Source organism: Rhopalosiphum padi, chromosome 2 (assembly GCF_020882245.1).
Source record: "Rhopalosiphum padi isolate XX-2018 chromosome 2, ASM2088224v1, whole genome shotgun sequence".
Lineage (NCBI taxonomy): Eukaryota > Metazoa > Arthropoda > Insecta > Hemiptera > Aphididae > Rhopalosiphum > Rhopalosiphum padi.
Window position 1 is genome coordinate 11677999 of NC_083598.1, and position 24653 is coordinate 11702651.

The 24653-nt window shown below is 25.4% G+C and overlaps 3 protein-coding genes across 3 annotated transcripts; 2 read left to right on the plus strand and 1 right to left on the minus strand.

Moving 5' to 3' along the window:
• Positions 1 to 517: 517 nt before the first annotated feature.
• Positions 518 to 9043, plus strand: LOC132922496 (nose resistant to fluoxetine protein 6-like). The gene is made up of 12 exons (XM_060986056.1): positions 518 to 792; positions 1926 to 2152; positions 2821 to 3041; positions 3419 to 3504; positions 3618 to 3802; positions 3926 to 4086; positions 4520 to 4688; positions 4747 to 4940; positions 6250 to 6581; positions 6768 to 6895; positions 7067 to 7184; positions 8704 to 9043. The coding sequence occupies exons 1-12, from the start codon at positions 582 to 584 to the stop codon at positions 8781 to 8783; spliced, it is 2112 nt and encodes a 703-aa protein (XP_060842039.1). The 5' UTR covers positions 518 to 581; the 3' UTR covers positions 8784 to 9043.
• Positions 9044 to 12581: 3538 nt separating this feature from the next.
• Positions 12582 to 22209, plus strand: LOC132922498 (nose resistant to fluoxetine protein 6-like). The gene is made up of 12 exons (XM_060986057.1): positions 12582 to 12986; positions 14674 to 14903; positions 15320 to 15537; positions 15688 to 15773; positions 15860 to 16044; positions 16116 to 16276; positions 17517 to 17685; positions 17773 to 17966; positions 18444 to 18775; positions 18893 to 19020; positions 20362 to 20479; positions 21618 to 22209. Exons 1-12 carry the CDS (start codon positions 12785 to 12787, stop codon positions 21689 to 21691), a joined length of 2097 nt encoding a protein of 698 aa, XP_060842040.1. The 5' UTR covers positions 12582 to 12784; the 3' UTR covers positions 21692 to 22209.
• A 42-nt stretch (positions 22210 to 22251) lies between these two features.
• On the minus strand, positions 22252 to 23611 carry LOC132922499 (small integral membrane protein 20). Its single transcript, XM_060986058.1, has 3 exons — positions 23366 to 23611; positions 22520 to 22585; positions 22252 to 22454 (listed from the first exon to the last, which is right to left on the minus strand). Exons 1-3 carry the CDS (start codon positions 23478 to 23480, stop codon positions 22408 to 22410), a joined length of 228 nt encoding a protein of 75 aa, XP_060842041.1. The 5' UTR covers positions 23481 to 23611; the 3' UTR covers positions 22252 to 22407.
• Between the last annotated feature and the right edge of the window lie 1042 nt (positions 23612 to 24653).

Here is a 24653-nt window from a genome sequence, read left to right on the forward strand (position 1 = left end):
ATTAGTTACCTGACTTATAAATAAAAATCAAAAGTACAAAAATTAAATGATGTATTTAGTAGTTATATAACCTGAACCATTTACAATAAAAAAATACGTACCTATCATACCCGATATCTTTAAAAATAGTAATGTTATTATCTACAAGTCTGTACGTATTAATCGTATACACTTACTTCGATACAATTATTTTAAATTTAAATTAACAAAGTTATAACTAAGTTATAGAGTACTCGTATAGATAAAAGCTATTTTCTCAATGTGTCTTCCGGAATCCATTTGTCTTTTTAAATATAAATTATAATACAAAGAACAATATTCAACAATGTGTATAAAAATTAAAAGTCGATTGAAACGTTATGTCAAGATACATAATAATAGTAAACCGTTAAGCTTTGACTGTAAAAAACATCATGAAATAGTGAGGGCATTTTTATTGGAAAATTCCGTTAAACTCGATTGTGTGCAATGCCGTTTTCCTTGACTATATTATGCAATTGTATTGTTTTGTACTAAATGCACAGTTATTGATGAGTCCAGTATGAGTACTCACCGTATGGACATCGTGTGTGCGATACAAAATGACGGTCAATAATATTATATTCCTAATGTTTTTTATGGTGTCTATGTTGACCGTTTCCAGTCAATCGAATTTTCAGTCACAGCTATGGGTTACAAAAATTTTGTCCGATACTTTGGATGAATACACGCCTGATGGAGGGATAGTTTGTAAACGTCATGGACTGAAGTATCGAGATGGATTGAGAGACCTTAAACTGTGGGCCACTCAAAGTAAGTTTATACAAATTCGATTATAATTGTATACATTCTGCGCTATACGAATAATATACATTTTATAAATAAAAATTAATTTTAAAATTGTCAAAATACTTGTAATAACACCCAGTGTGTTGAAACATTTTAGGTTATAATAAACGAAAAAAAAGAAATAAATAAATAAAAATAAAATATCAAGAAACTAAAAATAATAATTAAATTATTTTTTTTAAATATATATTTTATAAGCACCTATTCTTTTTTCTACACGACTACATATATTATACGTCGTTTGAAGTATGATTATTAATACTGTTCAATAATGAGTTAGTGCGTTCATTATTCATTACACTATGTAGATAGTTCTGAGTCTAAGCACGCAGAGTCTCACCTATATAAAATATATTATATGTTATATATTAATGCAAAATTAAAATATTATAATTCTAGCAAATTAAGTCTGGCTCAATAATATGTATGTTGTCCTAATCACTAGGTACTTGAATAAAGCGTTTGAATAAATTATATTTTACTTGGGTAATATATTAAATGGAGGGAGAAAAGATAATTTAAATATTGAAATGAAATGTGACATAGTATATTCAATATTATACTATTTTCATTGATCGAGACGGTGAAAATAATATTATAAATTCTATATATTCACTATATTATGATGGCAAAATATCATTTAGTATTCACAGTATTACGAATCAGAAGTTGTTTACAAAGTTGCAAAGGTTATACGATAATTTTTAATTTTTATTGCAACATATTTGTAATCAAGTAATGAGTTATTGTTATTCAAATGAATGTATTGACTTGTATAAAATTATGTTGAGGTATAACTGGTATAAGACATACATTCAACAAAAAATGAAAATATTATGTATCTATGCTAATTGTTTTTTTATATAGTATCTACGTTATAATAAAGACTTTGCGCCTAAAGTATGATTCGGTTGCCTGTTTGACAAAATATTTATTTAAGCAACCCCTTTAGGATTCTGCGATAATTAATAAGAACAAGGTATATATTCTAATTTCACCATTGTGAAATCGTTTTTTATTCATTCAAACTTATTTATAGTTTTGTTTTGTTTTATATATTATTCAAAACTAAATTTAAAAATAAGTATTTTTTTCAGTGTATGACGCATCATCTAAATTTCCTACGGGGATCTTAGCTGGGAGATCTTATGACTTTGGAAATTTTGATGAATGCTTAAAAACCGATACTACTGGTTTGGATTTAAGTCCTCAATATTGTATTATAAGCATTAGTTTTTTACCTACTACGAAATTATATACACATTATTTCAACATAACACCATCTAATCTAAATCCAACAGACTCTGTGTGGGAATCTACAATGGTTAGTTATTTATGTATCGATTCTAATTTTAATATTTTATTCAATCAACAATATTCTTGAAGTCTAAAATGAATGATATTATATAATATCTAATCAAATTCAATATATTATAGTAAAATATAATTTTTGGTATATAATATCTACTGAATAACAAACAATTTTTATATTATTTATAATTTCTTACGTAATTTGTTTATTGGTGGATTGATATTCAATTAATATGTGCTAATTATATTTATTATGAATACCTAGATGGCTATAACAATATTACTGTTATTATTTCTCATTAAAATATCACTGTATCTACTCTAAAAGTTGTATTAAAAATTTAAAAATTTAAAATTGTTTTTGAATATACGTAATTGGTACGATTATAATTATAATAATTATATAACATTGTACACATATATTTTCAATTACTACATATATAACTTTACAATTAAAATATGATGAAAATGATTTTACAAATCGAAATTATTCTACTTAAAACTATAACAATGACTTTTTTATGAATTAATATGCATGATATCTTTAATTTAATCATAAAGTTTGTTATTGACTATTTTTTAATAAGGTAAGATAACTTTTAACAATTAATAGGATTAATTTTTCATTACCCAGTTAAATTATTAGTTATTAGTTTATTACGTTACTAATATTTTATTTAGAATGATTCCGGTTTGATGAAAATACAACGCAACGAAATCAATACAGCATTATGTATACCTTCTTCGTGTTCACATTCAGATATACAGACAACATTATCACCTAAAATAATTTCTGCATTTCATAAGCACCAACTTATGACCACAGTTACTGTGAATTCAATTCATTGTACTACTCAACAAGAACTTCAACCACCAAAGCTTTTGGGATATCGAATATTTTGGTAAAACATAAAAAATTGTAAATTCAAAATTTAATTTATGTTTCAAAATACCGAACTGTAAGAATTTTAATTTAATTTTCTCATTGAATGCTATTTTTATAATTACATATACAAAAATAAAAAATATCAGTACCTATTCAAAATTTACTTAATATCCTTTAACAGTATAAAGTTAATTTAAATAAATTATTTTACGAATATATAAATAATAATAAAATGAATCAAAATATTATATTGATATTGAATTCAGTTTTGAACTCTTCGAAATAATAATACACAATTCAAATAATTCATATATGATGAAGTTATAAAATAACTTATAGTTCATAATAATATTTTTATAGTGAATCTGTTTAATATTTTTATTTATTTGATAGGGGAATTCTATTAATTATTATATTATTGACAATCGTCGGATCATTATGTGATATATACAAAGAGGAAGAAAATCAATATGATTACAGTGAGTAACATAATTTAAAATTAAAAAAAAATAATGATTAATGTGTATAGATCTATACTTATGATGTATGTAATACAATATTTTAGCATAGATGATTTAAATAATATTTTTAGAATCATTTTTCATGGTATTCTCATTTCCGGCTAATATAAAGCGTTTATTTTTGGCCAGCAATAAAACCGAAAATCTATCTTGTATTGACATTTTAAAGACTCATGCGTGCATTTTGATTATAATTGGACAAAGAATGCTGTACAGTACTGGGCAGCCTGTACAAAATCCTAAAACACTTGACGAGGTATGCATTTATAATAGTATATAATATACATAAGTACCAATATATTCATAAAACTGTTAAATACAAATACAATCAACTTACGTTTAACTGTTTGTTGAATTATTGAAACTCAGATTTTTCTAGATAGCCTTACATTTAATGTATGCCATGATTCGCAATGGATCGTTGGTTGTCGATTTCTTTTTCGTTATCAGCGGTTTCCTTACTTTTCATTTTCTTTATGATGAGCTAGTCAACACAAAAATCATAAATGTTCCATTACTCTTGTTATGGAGATGGTTAAGGTAAGACTAAGATGCTTTATATGACTATTACAATAATTTTTATTACTTATTAAACATTTTTATTATTTGAACTTTGATTGGGTATCTGATATTTACGTTCAAATAGTTTTAAAAACTTTTATGAATGAAATTTGTTGGCTTTTCAACGAGACAAAGAATTATTTGGATTAACATTTGTTTAATTATAGTATTATTATAAGAAATATTTTTATTGAATTGGCTTGTACGTGAGTAGATTTCGTAATCCATATAATATTTTAATTTTAAACTATAGTTTTCCTATACATTTTTATGTAGGTACCTACTCGTAAACACGCCGTGTAATCATTTTATTTAAAATAATACTCCCTTAAATTCGTATTATTCACAGTTGATACTTCTTTACAAATTTAGGATATTTGTAAATTATAATTCGATTGCACACATATTTCAGATTAATGCCTGTATATGGTTTAATGATCGCGTTTCATACATTTGTTTTATTACACTTGGCTGATGGTCCATTATGGAAAAAAATAGCTATTCAAGAATCAAATTACTGTCAAAATAATTGGTGGAGCAATCTTCTATTCATAAATAACTATGTAGACGCCGATCGCCCAGTAAGTTTTTTTTTTATTTATCAAACAAGAGTTTATTTGAAGATCTAAAAATTTCTAGTGTATTATTCAATCGTGGTATTTGGCGTGTGACATGCAATTCTTCATCGCCGGTATCATACTTGTTTATTTTGTGTGGAAGTACCAAAGGTATGGAGTCTACTTAATGTGGGCTACGATATTTTTCTCGTGTTTAATCCCAGCTTGTGTCGTATATACTCATCAGTTTTATCCGACATTTTTGAGTTATATTTCGTAAGTAATCTCGTATCGTTGACTATATTATCTATATTAGAAAATAAAATAAATATTTTTAAAATTATTAATTGATTTGTTTGCCATACATGTACCCGTTCCACAACAAATAATCTTACTTTTTTAGACAGCAAAATGAAAATTGTTATCGCGTTTCCTAATTTAAGGTCTCTTAAACGTTTTTAGAACAGCTTAGTTTACATCTTTTATAATTTATAAGTACAATTGTATAATAATGAATTTTTATTTTTACTATTTCTATGCTTTATTTATTATTATTTCCTGTAATTGGATGTATGCAAGGTTAATGTACAGGATCCGGCAAAAAAACCTCCAATATTTCAAGAAGTAGTTGCAAATAAATAAATAATTAGAAAAAATTCTTTTATTTTTAACTTTAATAAATATTATGCCATTTTTAATTATTTAGTTTAAACACTATGTCGATTAAGTGGTGTCTTCTGTTGTTAATACATTCACGAAGCCTTTCCCGATAGTTGTCCATAACTCTTCTTGTCATTTTTGGTGTACCTAATGGCTGCCAATGTCTGGTGATTGGTTCGTTAAATGCTTGCAGGGATGATGTGGAGCGATAATCGTACACTGTGCATTTAAATATCCCCAAAGAACGTAATCATAGGGCGATCACGTTAAAACATTTAAATTAAAATTTTTTTTTAAATCACGTTTTATTTTATTTATTTTTTTGTTGTTTTTTATTTCGTATTTTTTTTGTTTTTTTTTTTTTGTTCCTTACCATTACATTTACATATAAGTACTAAAAATGGAACGTATACCATCACTATCCATCGATACCTTCTCCACTGTTGTACCACCACCACACCTCACACAGCGCTATCTCTAAATACGGGAGGTTTTTTTGCCGGACCCTGTATTTTTTCTAAAATGTAAAATGCCTAGTTTGTTTCATCACCATCAAAATTTGTTTAACTGATTGAAAAAATTGCAAGTACCGTGTTGAATGGTGTTACTATAATTTTACTACTGATTAATGCATTATCGCGATTCAATTTTTATGGTTACACTGTTTATTTATCCAATTGTTGGCTTAAAATCATTGAATTCCTATTAGATAGTAATATACGGGCGCATTATTGAAAAAACAAAAGACTATCATTATTTTAATACCTATTATTCTGTACAAAAATTCATATATTTTTTTTTTTAATTAGTTATGAAAATATTAACATTATACTGAAACGCTGACTTATAACTTAGATAATGCATTTTCATTTTTTATTTAAATAATTTGTATTTTACATTATCTTGTATTTTTGTTATTTTACAGGATCTTAAACTATCTACCCGCACATAAAAGTTATACTATGTTGTATGTGCCTAGTCACACCAGATCGACGCCGTATTTCGTGGGTATATTTGCAGCGTATGTTTATCGGTATTTGAAGCTCGATAAGCCGAAATTTCGTTTTCCGTATTCGAAAACTTTGATAACCATACTCATTATAATTTATCCGTTATTTATAATGACCATCCAAGTGTTTTATTTCCAAGAATACAATTTATGGCTAAGCGTTATATATACGTTCATGTACCGAATGGTGTTTGCTATTATTGTTTCCATATTTATAATAATATGTGCTATAAATGGATTTTTTAAAGGTAAATCTTTTAAAATTAATTTAAAAAGTCCTATTTCCCAGTGTCTTTACTTAAATACTTTTTTAAATATGCTTTTTACATTTTTATTAACTAAACAACAAAATATATATTGCTCATAGTTATAGGAATAAATATAATACATATTGGAAACGTTAAAAAATATATGTTTAATTTTAAATATTATAGGTTTGTGGTTACGAATATTTATACCATTAAGTAAATTAACATATGGAGCGTATTTGGGAGGGCTATCAATGCAATTACTTCAAGTAGCATCAATGAAATCACCGACATATTTCAATGATAGCCTTTTGGTAAGCAATGTAATAAGTAATAACTAAATACAATGTTCTGTTTTTAAATATTTAATATTATTTGTGCTTAATATCTTAATTACAATTTACAAGTACAATTTTAGTAACAACTGTATGCATAGAAAATGAATGATTCTTAAACTCACCAATTTATAATTGTATTTTCTATAGTTATGGTTAGCAATTGGAGATACCGTATTTGGATTCATATTTGCGTTTTTGTTGTATACTTTAATTGAATCACCATTCGATATATTATTAAAAAAATTGATCATCATCATTAGTCCAAGTAAAATAATACATTTTAAAACTATTATTTAAGTTATTTAATTAATTAACACATATTATAGTACACACATTATTTTTTATTTCATTTCTTATAGTATAACATAATACAAAGTATAGATACTTACCTACTTATATGAACCAAATCTTTACATATAAAAATGACAATACTCTGAATCACTCTAAAAAAAAACGTTGTTGGGTCAGCTGGTATAAATGTATATATCCGTTGTAATCATTATTTATTATTATTTATCCATTATGCATCGTATTTAATTTTTTAAGACTAGAATCGTCTTTCTGTAGTAATTTTTCGTTAATATACTGATGTATTACATGAACAAGTACAATTGGCTACATACGACATTCATTTCGACTCATACAATTTTGACGCCACTATATTTAGACATAAGACGTGAGTTAATTTCGACGCAAAACAAAAAAATAAAAGTCAGTGTCATCGTTTTCAATACAAAATAAAAAAAAAACCCAATATCTAAATATTACAGTTATATGTTATAACTTATAAGTAATTTCACAATCGATGAAGTGCTTCAATATACTGTTCACAATTTAAAATTTTATTAATAATATATATGGTATACCTAGCTGCCGTAGCTATATATAAATATGTCAAATGTTGTTTTATATTATACATTTTGTGCCTATTTTTTTAAATTTTTTTATATTAATAATTATACGTCCATTAGTTGAAGATCGCAACAGTTTTTTTATACAATTATACAAATAAAATACGTTATAAACTTATAACGCATATAATATGCTTATCTTAATATTAAATAGGAGCCGCTTACAATATTTAATCAGTGATTTTAAATTGGTTAAGTTACCTAAAATTAACGGTCTATTGATCGATATGAATAGACAGTAATTTTAATGATTAGTTGGTGTGTAAAACGTTTGTGATACACGTGTAGTAGTTAGAGCCTTAGAGGGACTTTTAAGGGTATAAGGCTAAATAATTTAGGACATTTAATTAAAGATTTTATATTAATTATTGTTTTTTTGTTTTGCCTTGAAATTAACTCGCACCTAAATGTAGTGGCGTCAAAAATGCAAGAGTTGAATTGTCAAACGTGCCAAATTGTCGTTTGTCTAAATGACCACATTGATTTGACGCGTGTCGAAATAACGGGATACCAGCATAAAATTAACGTTATTAAAGACTAAAGTAGTGTTGTTATGTTTAATATTATTTCTTACTTTTACATTGGAAACAAATTGATAGTGTAGGTTACCTAGTTAATAGATAGGTAACTGTCATGTTGTTTTTCCTATTTAGGTAAAATGGTTACACTAATCTAAATATTATATTATACACAATGAATAATTAACTATCTGCCGATATACTAATAACTAATTATAAATATTTCAATTTATACCTAACTTTACTTTTAATTATTAGATTAATACGCATATAACATTTTTGGTAAATAGTTTTACTATAGCTACATAATACCCATGATTCAATTATAATGAAGTTTTTTGTGTTTTTTTTTCAGAAATAATTTTTAATAGTAAAAAAATAACGGATTCAACAGTTCCCAGGAAGATAACTCTTAGAACACTTCGTTCTAGATAATATGATAAACTTTAAATGATATTATTAAAGTTTAAAATGAAGACTCTTCCTATATTTATGTTTTGATTATTATTTTATCAAAACAAATATTATATTTATTAATGTATATTAAGTAACCTACTTAAAATCATAAGAAATACTTTTAAAATAACTATAATTTTAAGTTTTTAACATTTATAATAATATATTGTAGTCAAATATAAATATTTATTATTATTATAATACAATTTGTAATTTTATAATAAATAATCTTGTTTAAGCATTGCCACCTATTTTCCAAGAATATATTGACACTAATTATAACTTATAAGCATAAGGTTATTCAAATTAAAATCGAATTCCTTTAGAACTAATAATTTATATAAAATACATAATTGATTGTTCAATTTATATAACAACTTAAAATATAAATTATGTATATATACATTATGAATGTAGGTTAAACAAATTTTTAATTTGTTCAACATTTTTTAAATTATAAAATTCCTGAAATGCAGGTAAGTTTAAACACACATTATTTTAATGATAATTAATAGTAATTATTTTGTCAAAATAGAAAATAATGTACATTTTAAAAGATCAGCAAACTTCAACCTCTCGAATAAGTTCTCATCATTTCAAAATTTAAAATAAATAGGATGTAATACTATTTTGTATCGAGGTGGACGAAGCGAGATGATTAGACAAGTTATGCAACTCTCGATATATTTATCTCTAAAGTCCTAAGTCATAATGGTTATTGGCTTTTTATTCGTGACAGTAAAATATTGAATTTATGTTCCAAGTTTTAAATTACAATATAATATGATTATTCATTATAAAAATAAAACATAATAGGTAAAACATGTTTAAAGAGCTTTTAGAACTTCAAATGTTTATAAAAAAAAAATAGTTATACCTATATATTTTTGGTAACAGTATGAAATATTTACAAGAAACCTTATACTACATTTTCAATTCTTAGTTATAAAAAATAAACAATTTATAAATGTTTAACTACAAAATTGTATGCAAACTTCCATAATTTTGATTAATTTTTCAACATTTAAGCTTTAAATACTTTTAAAAAAATAATAATAATTATGTATCTTTAATATTTTTAAATAGCAATAAAATGATAACACTAATTTTGCATTTTAATTTGCATTAAATTTTTATGCTTTTTGATCCGCCAAAAAAAAATTATATTGACAACTGAAAAAAAATGAAAAATAAAATTTAATAATATACTAATACTAATAATACTAATTATCCTCATCTTCCAATTAAAATCGATTAAGGAATTCGCGCGTACTTCACACTTGGCAGAATTTTTAATAGACATATTTCACAGAAACTTTCACTGCAAAATCAATTTTCATACTTTTCGAGTTTTGTCAGTACTTGTTGTGTTTAGGAGAACTTCCACTACTGTTTAGTGTGGTGAACTTTGAAAAATAATTCTCATAGACCTATAGGGCAACAGTACTCTTATTTTCTGGACATGCCGTGTACTTCGATGATTAAAAATACAAATAAAAATACACTACAAAGAACTGATTCTACAAAATATCTATAAATCAGTGCATCACATGTATTCATTATTTTATTTTATTAAAATTGTAAATCTATTAGTAAGTATCACAGTTATTTGGGCGTGTTTTATTCATTAACTCGTAAGGAATAATATTGGTTATATAATGTAATAATTAATGAGGCTATTGAAAACAGGTTACAATTTGAAATTATATGGAGATTTGATTTAAACAAGTTTTATAATATATTACTATTATGTTATCAATGAAAGTAAATTTTAAATTTTTAAATTTTATTTTATACGTTGATCAAAATGTATGAAAATTTAATTATTAATTGATGAACTAATTTTACACTCATGCGTTTAATAATAGCTTATAAATCAACTCAATCACGTATCGTTACTATAATATATATTCTATGACACAACAATCAAGTGTTAAATAGGTAATAATAGTAGAATAACTTACGGTAAAAAAACAATAAAGACAATATCATTTATTAAGATTGAGTGACCGACATTTTATTACTAAATTTTAATCATAATATATCGCAAATATACATTTATATTACAAAAATATAACAGATGTTTATATACCTGATATCTAATTTAAAATCAATAATTACAACACATTTATGAATCGTGCCTGATTGGGTAAACTTATATAATATAAGTTAATCGCTAATTATTGCACTTACACAGTTACACGTGTATTCTATATTTATTTACAAACATTTAAAAACCTTATTTTATTTTATTCTTAATATAAATTCATATTTACGTTGTAAATTTATCTATAGAGCATACAGTGAAGATAGGACAAGAATGTAAAATATTTATTTTTCGTGATAACATTAATTTAAATTGTAATATTACTATAAGACACTCTTGCCGAAGTTCCGCCAGAGGGAGGATTCTTTATTTTATGAAATGTATCTATCTTTCTTCTAGGGATTTACCCCGAATCATTTATTCGGATTTGGAGCTTAAAATTATTATTTAAAGTTTAAACACCCGAATAATAAATCTAAACAAACGTTTGGGTCTTGGATGTTATTAACCGTTATTATTCGAGTTAATATTGGTTAATACGGGTGTTTAGTAGTCTAGACTCTAGAAAAACCACAAATTCTTATTGAAGGCTGACCCCTCCCCCCTCACAAAAAATATATATATATTGAGCTGAATATAAAATGTTTAAAAATTATGTTATTTATAATAAAATATAACACGAATGTAAAACATTTGTTCTAAACCAAACTCGGTTCATTGAATTTACCTATAATTGATTGTAAAATTTTTCTTAGTAATAGTATTTTTATTAAGAGGATGTCAACACACTGTTTGTTTTCTCTCTCTAGCCCACGCGCAACATAGACAAAACGCATTTACGCAGCCTGAGTAGAACTCGCTCAATTTTGGTTCTAGAGTAAATATACCTATTATAAAATTTAATTTTGATAATATTCATGAGTACAAGACGATGAGTTTTTTCCATTAATTCAATACAACGTTAATTATATCGTTTAGAAAAAGCTATAAATTACAACATTTTTAAATAACCTTTAACTTTTCAAAATTTTAATGTTTTAAAAAAAATATATTGTCTTATACTCAAAAATATTATCAACATTTAATTTTATAATAGGTATATTTACTTTAGAAAATTAGAACCAAAATTGAGCGAATTCTACTCCGACTGCGTAAATGCGTTTTGTCTATGTTGCGCGTGGACTAGAGAGAGAAAACAAACGCACTGTTTGTTAGCGCACTGCTAACATCGACTTAATGTTAAACTCAAACTAACCATAAGAAATTATGTATCATATGAATATGGTAAAAATCAAAATTATTTGGGTTTCGGATTAACCAAAATGTTTTATTCAGGTTTTGGTTAATTCAGGTGTTTTGAAAAAAAATCATTAGAGTTATATAGGTTTCGGGTGTTTTTAAGGGTTCTTAGGAGTGTTACGGTTTCGGATTAATTCGGGTGCAAAACCTTGCCGTTTCTTCATTATATTATGTATAGGTATCACATTAATTTTTTATTCTTACTATACATTATTATTGTTAATAAAAAAATGATAAAAAAAAAAAAACCAAAAAAATGATATTTTAATAAAGATTATTATTATTTGATTCAATGTTTAGGGAACTGGAAATGATTAGATTAGGTTGGATTAGGTTAATCGTACAAATGGTAGAAGTATGGACATTTACGATTTCAACAGCTCCACTTGTCTTGCAAACTTCCAATACAATACCTATCTATAACAGACAATAGTTTCGATATACGCTTATGTTGTAATTCGAACGGAAAACTTCCGATAATTAACTCGCGCCTGCACAACGGACGTTTACTTTGTGTTCATTCGTATATTAGTTTATCGTCAACAGCCAACACGATCAATGTCAAGTACGCAGACTTTTGTTCGGGATTGATATTTATCACAGTGCGTTTCGTACGAATCGCGAGTGTTTAAACATGCAGTCGATGACAATTCTAGTGTCTGTTATTATAGCAATCGTGTCCGGCGAAACAGAATTATACCAGTCACAACGATGGGTTACAAAAATATTATACGATACGCTTGAAAGTTATGTCCCGGACGGTGGACCGGCGTGTAAGCGGGATGGACAGGCATATCGCGAAGGATTGAAGGATCTCAGGCTATGGGCAACCCAAAGTGAGTTTTCACCATTGTACCAATACAATATTATAATCATATCATGAATCATGATATATGCATGCATATATTTACGATACATACATATGGATATATAAAATAATGTTTAAGAAGGCGTCATCGTACCTTTTTAATCTTCGATTGAAATCACCCATTACAAAAATGTGAAGAATAATATTTTTAAAGGTACTACGTCATATAAATTTGTCTAATTGTTATTGTCTCTAACAATTAAAATTAATTTAAATTTACACAAAAAAAAAAATATATTACTCAAGTCCAATACAAAGTCAAAAATGTTTTAAATTATTTTTCTTTTTTTCTTAAACGACCCAAATTTGATTTTCTTTTCATTCTGGACCACAAATGACTCATAAAGTTTAAATAGTGTGAACAAAACAAAAAAGTATTAGATTGTTAAGCTACATCCAATATTCATTAAAATACTAATTTCTAATAATAACTTATAATTGGCAAAAAAATATCTTTATGTGCGAATTTTCCGATTATTTAAGAAAGCTAGATTTTTCATTAACTTATAGAATCAGAAATAGGCCTTAAACCTGAAATTAGTTTCAGAGAATATGAGTGACAAAAAGGATTCCATTTGTACATTTATATATAAATAGATAATTACCTCTTTTTTAGAACTAGTTTCTAGGTTCTATTTTACTTAAGTATATTCTCATGATTACAATTTACACTCACTAATTATTTTTGTATAATATAAGTCATCAAATAGAATAATATTTATAATAATATCAGTTAAAATATAATTTAATCCTAAAAATATTTAAATACAAATATAAATGAATAATAATTACAAATTTTTGAAATGTATTATTATAATTATTTAGACTGTGTATTAACTTAATAAAATAACTAAAATAAAATTTATTCAAATTTGACTCTGCTGAAATTTTTTCTGTTGATCTAACTAATTGTTTACAAGACTTTAAATAAATACACTATGCACAGGTATAATATTATATTAAAACAAAATAAATTATTTTAATAATCATTATAGTATTATTAACCAAAATCCTATAAGTAATATTTCTGGAAAATTTAATTTTCAGACTACTATTAGTAGAAATTAATTACTTATATTTTCTTTCTATAACAGAAAATTATACGAATACCTAATCAAAAAATAATACGATTAGTATTATACTCGTTTTCTATACACGGTATAAAATAATATCTAGGTACCTATGCATTAATATTTGTTTAATATTTTGATGAATAATTTCATAATATGCATAATATTAACAGTTAAATGTTAATGTTTTATACGAATGATTTTTAAGTTCCTCAGGGTGAATTATGTTTTATTATTAATATAGATCAATAAAAATCCTGTACAATATTTTCAATAATTTATCTATTTGATTATGGCTACTGTAGTAATTATTGATATTAGTATGATCCAGTTTTATGTATCTCATCTCATAGTTCAATTATAGTAAAACACTGGCACACTGCCAAATAAAATTATACATAACCCAGAAAACGGAATATCAATGATTAAATAAATGTACGAGTATAAATTATAATATAAATTTACCATAAAAGGGTATTTATATGTTGTAAAAAATAAATTAGTGAAAATAAAATAACGTAATTGACATTCAAGGAACATTTACATTTAAAGAGTAATATTTTTCTTTTTTTTAATTTATTTTAGTGTATGATGCTTCAGCAAAGTTTCCAACAGGTATATTATCTGGGAAATCAGTGGATTTTGGTGATTATGATGAATGTTTGGAAACCAACACAACTAATTTAGACTTTAAACCGCAGTATTGTATTGTTAATATACGTTTTTCACCATCTGTTAAGCTATATCCAAATTACTACAAAACCACATCACTTAATATTAAAAATTCGTCAATTTCTGCGTGGGAAGCAGTAAAGGTAATATTACGTACCTACTTATATTAATAATATTGGTACCTATAGTCTATAAGTTCTGATATTCTGTAGCTAAATGGTCTCCTCTTCGTATGTTTCATGTCAATGTTAATAGGTATTCTGTTGTCAGTGTTTCTTATTGTTTATAAATAACAATTTGTAATATATACCTATTTAATAAATATCTAAAAGTAGGTAGGTATCTAATAATTCTAATATGGGTATTATAAATATTATGGTTATATCGCGATAATCATAATCGATAGGTACAATTCGTCATAATATTACATTTATATTTTCTTTTTAAAAAATAATCAATTTTATTTTGATGAAATTATTATTAATATAAGATATCTAAAAAATATAGAATTGTTTGAATGATAATTATAATATTAATGTATTTATACATACATACACAGCTAAATCCTAATCCGGCAAAGGTTCAGCGTAATGAAATCAGTACTGCGATTTGTATTCCATCCTCGTGCACTCATTCAGATCTACAGTCTACATTGTCTCCAAAAATTGTGTTTGCGTTTAACAGGCAGGAAATAAACACCACTGTTACTGTGGACTCGCTATACTGCACCTCACAACACGATAAGCCGACCAAAACATTAGGATTTGCAATTTTCTGGTAATCAAAATAAATACATATAATAGTGTACAAAAAATAATTTATTAATTAGTATGTACTTATCTATATTGTATTTTATTATTTTAATACAAATCATATGTACTTAGATTTTGTTTAAAAATAACTAATTTTGATAATTAATTTGTTCAGGTGTTTCATATTAATTATTTTCATATTAACAATTGTTGGATCACTACACGATTTATATCCGAAGGAAGATAGTGAATCTAAATACAGTAAGAATTTGGACGATATAAATTATTAATACAAATTGTACAATTATTTTTTATTTAGGTATTATTATTTTAAATATGATTTTCAGAACCTATCATTGCTGCGTTTTCAATTCAATCAAACCTAAAAAAGTTGTTTTACAATAATACTAAAGCTGTAGAATTTGCTAGCTGTAACTTTCTTAAAATAATAGCTTGTTTAATCGTTTTATTAGGACACCGGTTGATGTACATTAGTGCACAGCCAGTTTATAATACTAACAAAATCGAAGAGGTAAATTGTATAGATGCCCCTTCATTTAAATTAAATTAATTTTTTTAATTTTTTTTTTTTGATTTTTTTAGACTTTTGAAATTATGATTTATGGAATAGTACATAACGGACCATTGGTAGTAGATATTTTTTTTACCATCTGTGGATTTCTAACTTTTATTAATATGTACACTGAACTAGTGAAAACCAAACGATTTAACATGCCATTTATATTATTTTGGAGATGGTGCAGGTAACAATATATTTGCATACTAATTTTTTTTTACTTTATCTTGTATAGTTAGGTACATATATTTCTATAAAATATTTATTTTATTGTGTACTTGTTCATTTTGACTAAAAGGTTAAGAACCAAACATTTATTACAACATCAAGTCACTGATGAATACACAGTAAATATGACTTAATCGATCTTTTAATTAATTCCTGTCAGTTAATTATATCTAGATGATATCATGATTTGACGATTCTCGTATTATTTCTTTTATAATATAACTCAATATAAGTAATATTTTTGGGCAGTAATAAAAATAAATTGTTTTATTCGAAAGTGATGGGATTCTAATCCGAAATCCAAATAACAATAATAATAAATTGTCCTTTTAGATGGTGAGAAGATCGATGAATGTATGGTTTTACAATTCTGTGTGTTATTGCTGTTATTACATTATATATATATATATATTTCTTTACTTATATTTGTATATGTATACAGTATACACGATAACTATTGTTGAATAATGCTTTTCGAATTTGAGGGTCGTTTCTGGTGGAAAATTGAACTTAAATTATACTTTAAAAAAGTTAAAATAAATTGTCAAAATAACTACAAAAAAAAATTTTTAAAAAAAGGGGAAAAGAAAAACGGACATTTTTACGAAAAAACTGTATTTGACTTAAGAGCACGTCGCACCCGCATGTGTTGTCTCCATATCTTACACATGTACGATATACACAAAATTCGTTTACGCGATCTAAGTAGAACTCGTTCAATTTTGGTTCTAGAACAAATATAATTATTATAAAATTAAAGGATGACAATATTTTGGAGGGCAATCAGTTTTTAAAAAAAAATTAAAATTTTGAAAAATTAAAGGTTATTTAAAAATGTTGTAATTTATAGCTTTTTCTAAACGATATAATAAACATTATATTGGGAGTAATTGAAAAAACTCATCGTATTTCACTTATTACAATTTTTTGTGTAGCATTGAATTCAAATTTAACACATCTATTGAAGTGACCCACTCAACGTCCACTGTACAACAGCGCCAGAGCGGTGTCTAACTACTTGCTAATATTTTTTTACATTTCTATTGATTTTGTAATATTTAATTTTAAATTATGTATAACTCAATTTAATAACTTTATGCCTACTATAATTATATTTTATATCCGATTATTTTCTTAAATAAATCGAAACATACATTTTAAAATACAATTTAATAAAATACCTAATTTTACCGTTACAGACTGATCCCTCTATATGGTGTAATGATCGCATTTTATTCATTCGTGTTGGTACACCTCTCGGATGGTCCTTTATGGAAGCATATGGCTGTTAAAGAGTCGGAAAACTGTCAAAAAAATTGGTGGACCAACTTACTGTTTGTAAATAATTACGTGAATTCCGATCAACCAGTAAGTGTATAAATATTATATTATTTCATAGTATTACTTTCGACACCACACAATTATTTTATGATTAAAACGATTTTATGTCAACAGTGTATGATTCAATCCTGGTACATGGCGTGCGACTTGCATCTGTGCGCACTAGGCATACTAATTGTCTACTTTGTTTGGAAATATCCAAAGTGCGAAAGAATTGTATTGACGAGTGTTATAATCATATCATGTTTCATTTCAGCGTATGTTGTGTATGATCATAAATTTTACCCGACATTTTTTGGTTTCATTTCGTAAGTGCATATAAGTATTATTACTACATACAGTATAAGAGTAGGATACATAATAATGATATACGAAATCACACACTTATACACGATACCTATGATATATTCTCTGTAGTCGTACGAATCATAAAATAAACATAGTATAGTTTAATAGTTTATATTGGCTGATTTGAAGTGCATATTTTAGAAAATCAAATTTTATATGAGAGATACAAAACATTTTTATATACCTATAATAGAGACTAGAGATATATAAAATAAAATTCATTAAATACGTTTTAATATTAAAAATTAACTTTTATAAAAGTTAAGGGCATAGGGGATGCAAAAATTCTAAGTACTAGGCATTTCAATTTTTGTACTCAGATTTTTCTAGCGCAAAGACAATAATAATTTATAATGCGTTAACTTTTGAACCATGATTATGAGTATTCTATTTTTTTCTTCCCAAAACCCTGTAACAAGTTCATTGTTGATTTGCAGGAATTTGAAATACCCGCCGAGCAATGAAGTCTTCACGCTGCTGTACATACCCACGCACACGAGAGCAACGCCTTACTTCGTAGGAATGTTCGCCGGTCATGTTTACCGGATCACAAAAATCCGGAAGCCCGACTTTCGGTTCCCGTATCCGGCTCTGTGTCTGTGGACGATCATCTGCGGCGGCTTATTATGGATGATGTCCATATTCTACTTTTTCGTACACGAGTACAGCGTATGGGCAAGCGTCTTGTACGCTCTTGTGTTTCGTCTGATTTACTCGGCAGTGATTTCGGCATTTATTGTCGTTTCCGCTGTAAACACTTGTTTCACGGGTAAGTACTGGATATTGATATCGATGGTTTAAAAATTAAAATTCACCAAACTATCTAAAATCAATTTATACGTATCGCTATTATCATTCGATAATAAATTTTCATAAATACCTATAGGATCTTGGTCATTGATACTCGCGCCATTGGGTAGACTCACATACGGAGTGTATTTGGGAGGGTTGTCAATGCAATTGTATCATGTGGCTTCCGCGCGCACTCAGATATATTTCAATCAATTAATACTTGTAAGTAATATTACTCTACTATAATATATAATAATTAATAAAAATATAATTAGAGTAATTCACCAAACATATTCACCTAGAAGTTAGCAGTTAGTACTACTACTACTGTAGATTTGCTATATATACCTACCAGAAAACATTACATCAAAATTGAAATAGTTAGGTACAGTAATTTTTAATTGGAAAAAGTGAACATTAAATGAATCTGAAGTAACCGTTTTGAATTTTACTGTATTGGAAGCGTCGACTCCGATTAGTATTTCCAATGATTTTTTTATCTTACGATATTAGTTTGGTTATTATCGTAGTTCACTAGTTCAAGGTATTTGTATTGTATTTGCTCGAAAAATCGATCTCATTTACTTCTCATACGGTAACAGCCCAAATTCCAAATGCACCTACATGTCATTTGAAATGCCTAAATATTACTCCTTTTAACATGCTGTGCTCCAAATTAGGTACCTATAAGTATACTTTATTATATATGTATTATAATACATTAAAAAAAATTCTGATATTGGAAATTTTTAAGTATACTTAAGGACCGTGCTTTGGAATTTGTATACCTTGTATTAAGAAGTTGAATGGTTCACTGTAATTGACGTGTTAAATTTGAATAATTTGATGACATTGTATTGTTTATATACGAAAAACGATTCTGAGTGAAGACTATCTGTCAATCTATATCACCAAGTATATTTCATACATTTCCGATATTGCTATTCAAGTAATTTATTTTACTATTAGTATTACGGACATTGTGGTAGGTTTAATGTTTATATAAATTTAATTTTTGTATTCATTATATTATTCATATTTAATAATTATAATAGCATATATTTTCTTGTTATTAACTTTTGAGTCAATACCACTTTATATAGTTAAAACAGTGAAAATTCAGAATAGGTTCATGATATAAATAGGTAATAATTTAAAATTAATAGAAGAATTCATAATATAAGTACCTATGTAAAAGTTTTAAATCCTCATAAATTATACTTTTAAATTAAATTAAATAACTAACATAGTTATTCATCATTTAAATGTAATTTCATCTAAATTTGAACTTATGTATATCCTATATTATATTATTTTAGATTTCTTAATTTTTGTATAAACTACTTATAAGCAACATTGTATTAAATTTTCAAATCTTATCTATAAAAATGGAATATTTTATAATTATTTAATTACAAAATTCACGGATGAGCATGCTTGTTGAATGAGACCCTGTACTTATATAGTTAAATCTCAAAAATCCAGTTTCAAGATATAGCCTTGAATCCTTGATTTTTTTAAACTGCTTGAATACTAATGGAAGATATACATTTATATTAATAGTCATGGATTGTAATTGGTGATTCAATATATGGATTTGTCATTGCGTTCATCTTGTACTTGTTGATTGAAAGTCCATTTGAAAATCTACTGAAACTATTGGTCAACAAAATAAAAGGAGGTAAAAATAAAAAGTTTATCTATCAATTATTATTATTAGTTGTTTAGAATTATTGTAGAAATTATTAAAAGTTTTTGAAAATTGATTAGTCAATTACCTACCTTTATATTATATTGTTCTGCGATATTATGTAGGTCATATTGTACCTTTGTATCTGATACCATTTTAAATTCAAGGTTAGACAAAGATATTTTTTAATTGCTTTAAAAGAACATTATATTTATTGTTTGCGATATTCTGTTAGCAGAATACATCAAAATTATAATTTTAATTAATATTTATTATTTGCTTACAAGTTACAAAGTATTAAACGTTTTTGTATAGGTATGTAAGTACGTTACTTATTAGATAGTATTATTTTCCCCGTATATGATACTTATGTGCCTGATATACTAAAATATGTGCATATTTTTGTACAAATTGATACTAAACCACTAAGGTACACCTAAAAACCTGTAAATATAGTATATACATAGGCTATAATTAACACATTTTCTACATTAAAAGGATTCTAAACCCGCATTCTCGTCTTACAAACATACAAGATAACAAATTTACAATCAATAGAACTGACTTTATATTATTAGCTTTATACTAGAGAGAATCAACTTATTATAAAACTTAAAAATTATTATTTATTTCTAGTTGATTTTTAATGATAAATTCGATTTCAAACAAATTATGTGTATATAAAATACTAAATTATAAAAATGCTCATAACTCGCATAAAAATGAATATATCGTAAAAATAAACAATAATTTGAATAATTAACAGATTATGTTCTCACTTTTAAGTTTGATAATAGGTCAATTCACTATGATACTAAAACTAAAATCGGTTATTACCATTGATTATACAATAATCTGTATAATCAATGGTTATATTATATGAAAATTTGCTATCTTGTATGTTAGAGAGGCGAAAACAATGCATGTAGTATCTAGAATGGCTGTATTGTTAATTGTTATATACATGATAAATTTATTATTAGTTATTATCATTTCTAATTATCAAACTATTCAAATATCTGTTTGACTATGTATATAAATATTTGAACTGAATAATATGTATGATGAATGATTACAATTGAAAAAATGAATACAATTTTAATGAAATTAAACTAAATTTTTAATCTAGGAAAACCTAAGACTGAAGAAAGAATATCGAAGGCTGTTGAAATGTTACCACATACAATGGAAAGACATAGTTAATATCAACTTTTAATAGATATACTAGGTTACCAGAATATAAAGTAAAAAATACTTAAAATTAAGAAACAAAATGTTCCTTTATAGATTGTAATACATATTGTATTTTTATTTTAATTTCTAAAATTTTCTACTTTTAGAGTGTATAATATATATTATAGTATATTATAATAAATAACTTAAGAACCTGAATGTAAAAATAAAATTTTATAATAAAAATAGGTTGTTTATTAATTTGTAATGTGCATTGTTTATTATTTGACAGCATTGTACAATCTAAAATACATATCTACATCAAAAATTGAGTAAGTTGTGATATAGAAGCACCAAACTTTGTAATTTAATAATGTACTCTTGGTTTACAATATAATTAAGATGATGATCAGTTAATATATGACAAAACCAAATTATTATGTTAATATGGTCATCATTTTAATTTGGTTGCACTACAGAGAGTATAGACGGTATAATAAAACTTTATTATAAAATGTTGTTAAACATTTTATTTTTATAGAAACATCAGCAAGTATGCTATTTAGGTACAATATACAATTAATACAATGTACAAATTTATTATATTAATATATTATTTATATTATCTACAGTTAAACATAAAACATCTATTCACCAACATATGACCATTTTTTTTTTATCAGTCTCAGATAAAAATACATCCACATGATTGTAAAAAAAAATTGTTGTTCTGGTCTACAATAATGTCAGTCATTATTCTTTCGTTCAAATGGATCAGTCCATTTATTCATATCTAAAATAAAACATATTATGATAAAAAGGTAACCATTTTATAAATTAATAGACAAAATAGCATACTCCCAGGAACTTGAGGCTGTATTCTAGATTGATCTAATTGTGCACGATTCAGCTCTTGTGACTTTTCTAAAAAAATTTTAAAATAAGACAAGTTATATGGGAAAAAACCAAATAAGATTCTTAGCTATTCTTTTTCTATAGGACATTCTCCTTAATATTGTACACTTTACCATATAATAATTTGTTTAAATTTAAATGCAATAATAATTAAAAAAATTTAAAAAAAAAATAATAGGGAAAATTTATTTATTATAAAAATTAAATATTATGAAAATTTAAAGCAATGAATATCTAGAGATGCAATCACAAAAATTATATTCACTTGAAATTTATTAGCGTTTAGAAAATATTTAGAAATTGCAAAATATTGTGTAATTTTTTAACTCATTTTATATTAAGTTTAATGTTTAGAAATAGCAATAATCAATATGTTGACACTGTGATTTTATAATAATTTTAAATCTAAGACTATACATTTATTCTACTTATACATTATATTATTATTTAAATATTCAGTATGCTAGTACTTACTAACATCAGAGGATTTATTAACATTGATATGTGTATAATAATATTATTTTTTAGTTTTTAATTTTAATTTTGTTTTTATAATTTTTTTGTATATAATTGTGTATCATACATTCATACGTTAAGTTGAAAAATATATGGTTGACAAATAAATCACTAAACTTAGTATATTATATTAATTTACTAATAATACTGGTAAAATAAAATTACATAATAAAAAATAATAATAATAACAATATAAAATATATATATATGTATATATAATTATAATATATTAAATTATTAATTTAATAATATATTATTACAAATTCAACTTACTATAATCTTCAATGTGCGTCATTGGATAAATAATGATTGGGTAAGTTGCTAATCCTATGCCACCAACAAAAGCTGATAGGAATGCAACATACTTCCATCCTTTTAGACGAGACATTAAAATTTAAAGTAGGTGAATTAAGTTAAATTATGGAACTTTTTGGTAAAGAAGAAACTAAAAGAATTAATAAAATAATAACATACCTGTTATTTTAACAGCATATTTAATACTATCACTTAATCTAATTTGTAATACTATCACCACAGAATATTCTGTGCTATCACATACTTGCAATATTATCATTTTAGTTTTAATTCTAGATAAAGAATAGTAAATATTCTTGATACCGAGGTGGATAAATATATAAATATCACAATCATAGAGATCACAATCCACTAACTTAATAAAAATAAAAATTATATATTTTAATTGAAATTTTCACTATATTACATTACATAGACAATAGACATAATACATTATGTTTATGCTGTATTATATCCACCTTGCTTAATACATTTATTATCAAATTTTACATTATTAACTATTAACATAATTTCAATTAGTTGCTATTTTATAAATATTGAAGTATTAAAGTTTTCTGTTTTTATCATTTTATTAAATTTATATAAAGTATGCAAAATTAATTTTTATTTGGTTATAATATAATTTATTTTAAATTTATATAGTAAAAGTATTATTCAACAGTAGAAATATAAAATTATATTAAAACAAAAAAAAAATTCTTAGCTTTCAGTTCTCTAAATTTCTCAATCCATTTCATTTTTAATTCTTGCCTATTTCTTAGTCCCCTTAAGAGGCCGTCCCAGTAGAAAAAAATCGACCGAAAAACATGCTTTCGTACTTCCAATAGTACTCAGGCCTCGTTGATCGTAGAAACATGATTTTGGTATCAAAATAATCACGAGAAGTTGTACTAAATATTCTTGGAACAGATTTTCGATATCTAAATTTGCCGATTTTATATGATTTTTTAAAAAAAAGAAAAATTTTACAAATTTCAAACACATATAAAATTGAAACGAAAAAAAATTTTAAAATTCTGTTCCAAGAATATTTATTACAACTTCTCGTGATTATTTTGATACCAAAATCATGTTTCTACGATCAACGAGGCCTGAGTACTATTAGAAGTACGAAAGCATGTTTTTGGCAAAAAAATTACGAATTTGCCGTCGTCATGTGCTGCTAAAGCGATTACAGCGGCAGCGTTCTGAAATAGTACTTCTTCCACCACCCCGCTTGCATATGCAGCCGTACCGCACCATAGGT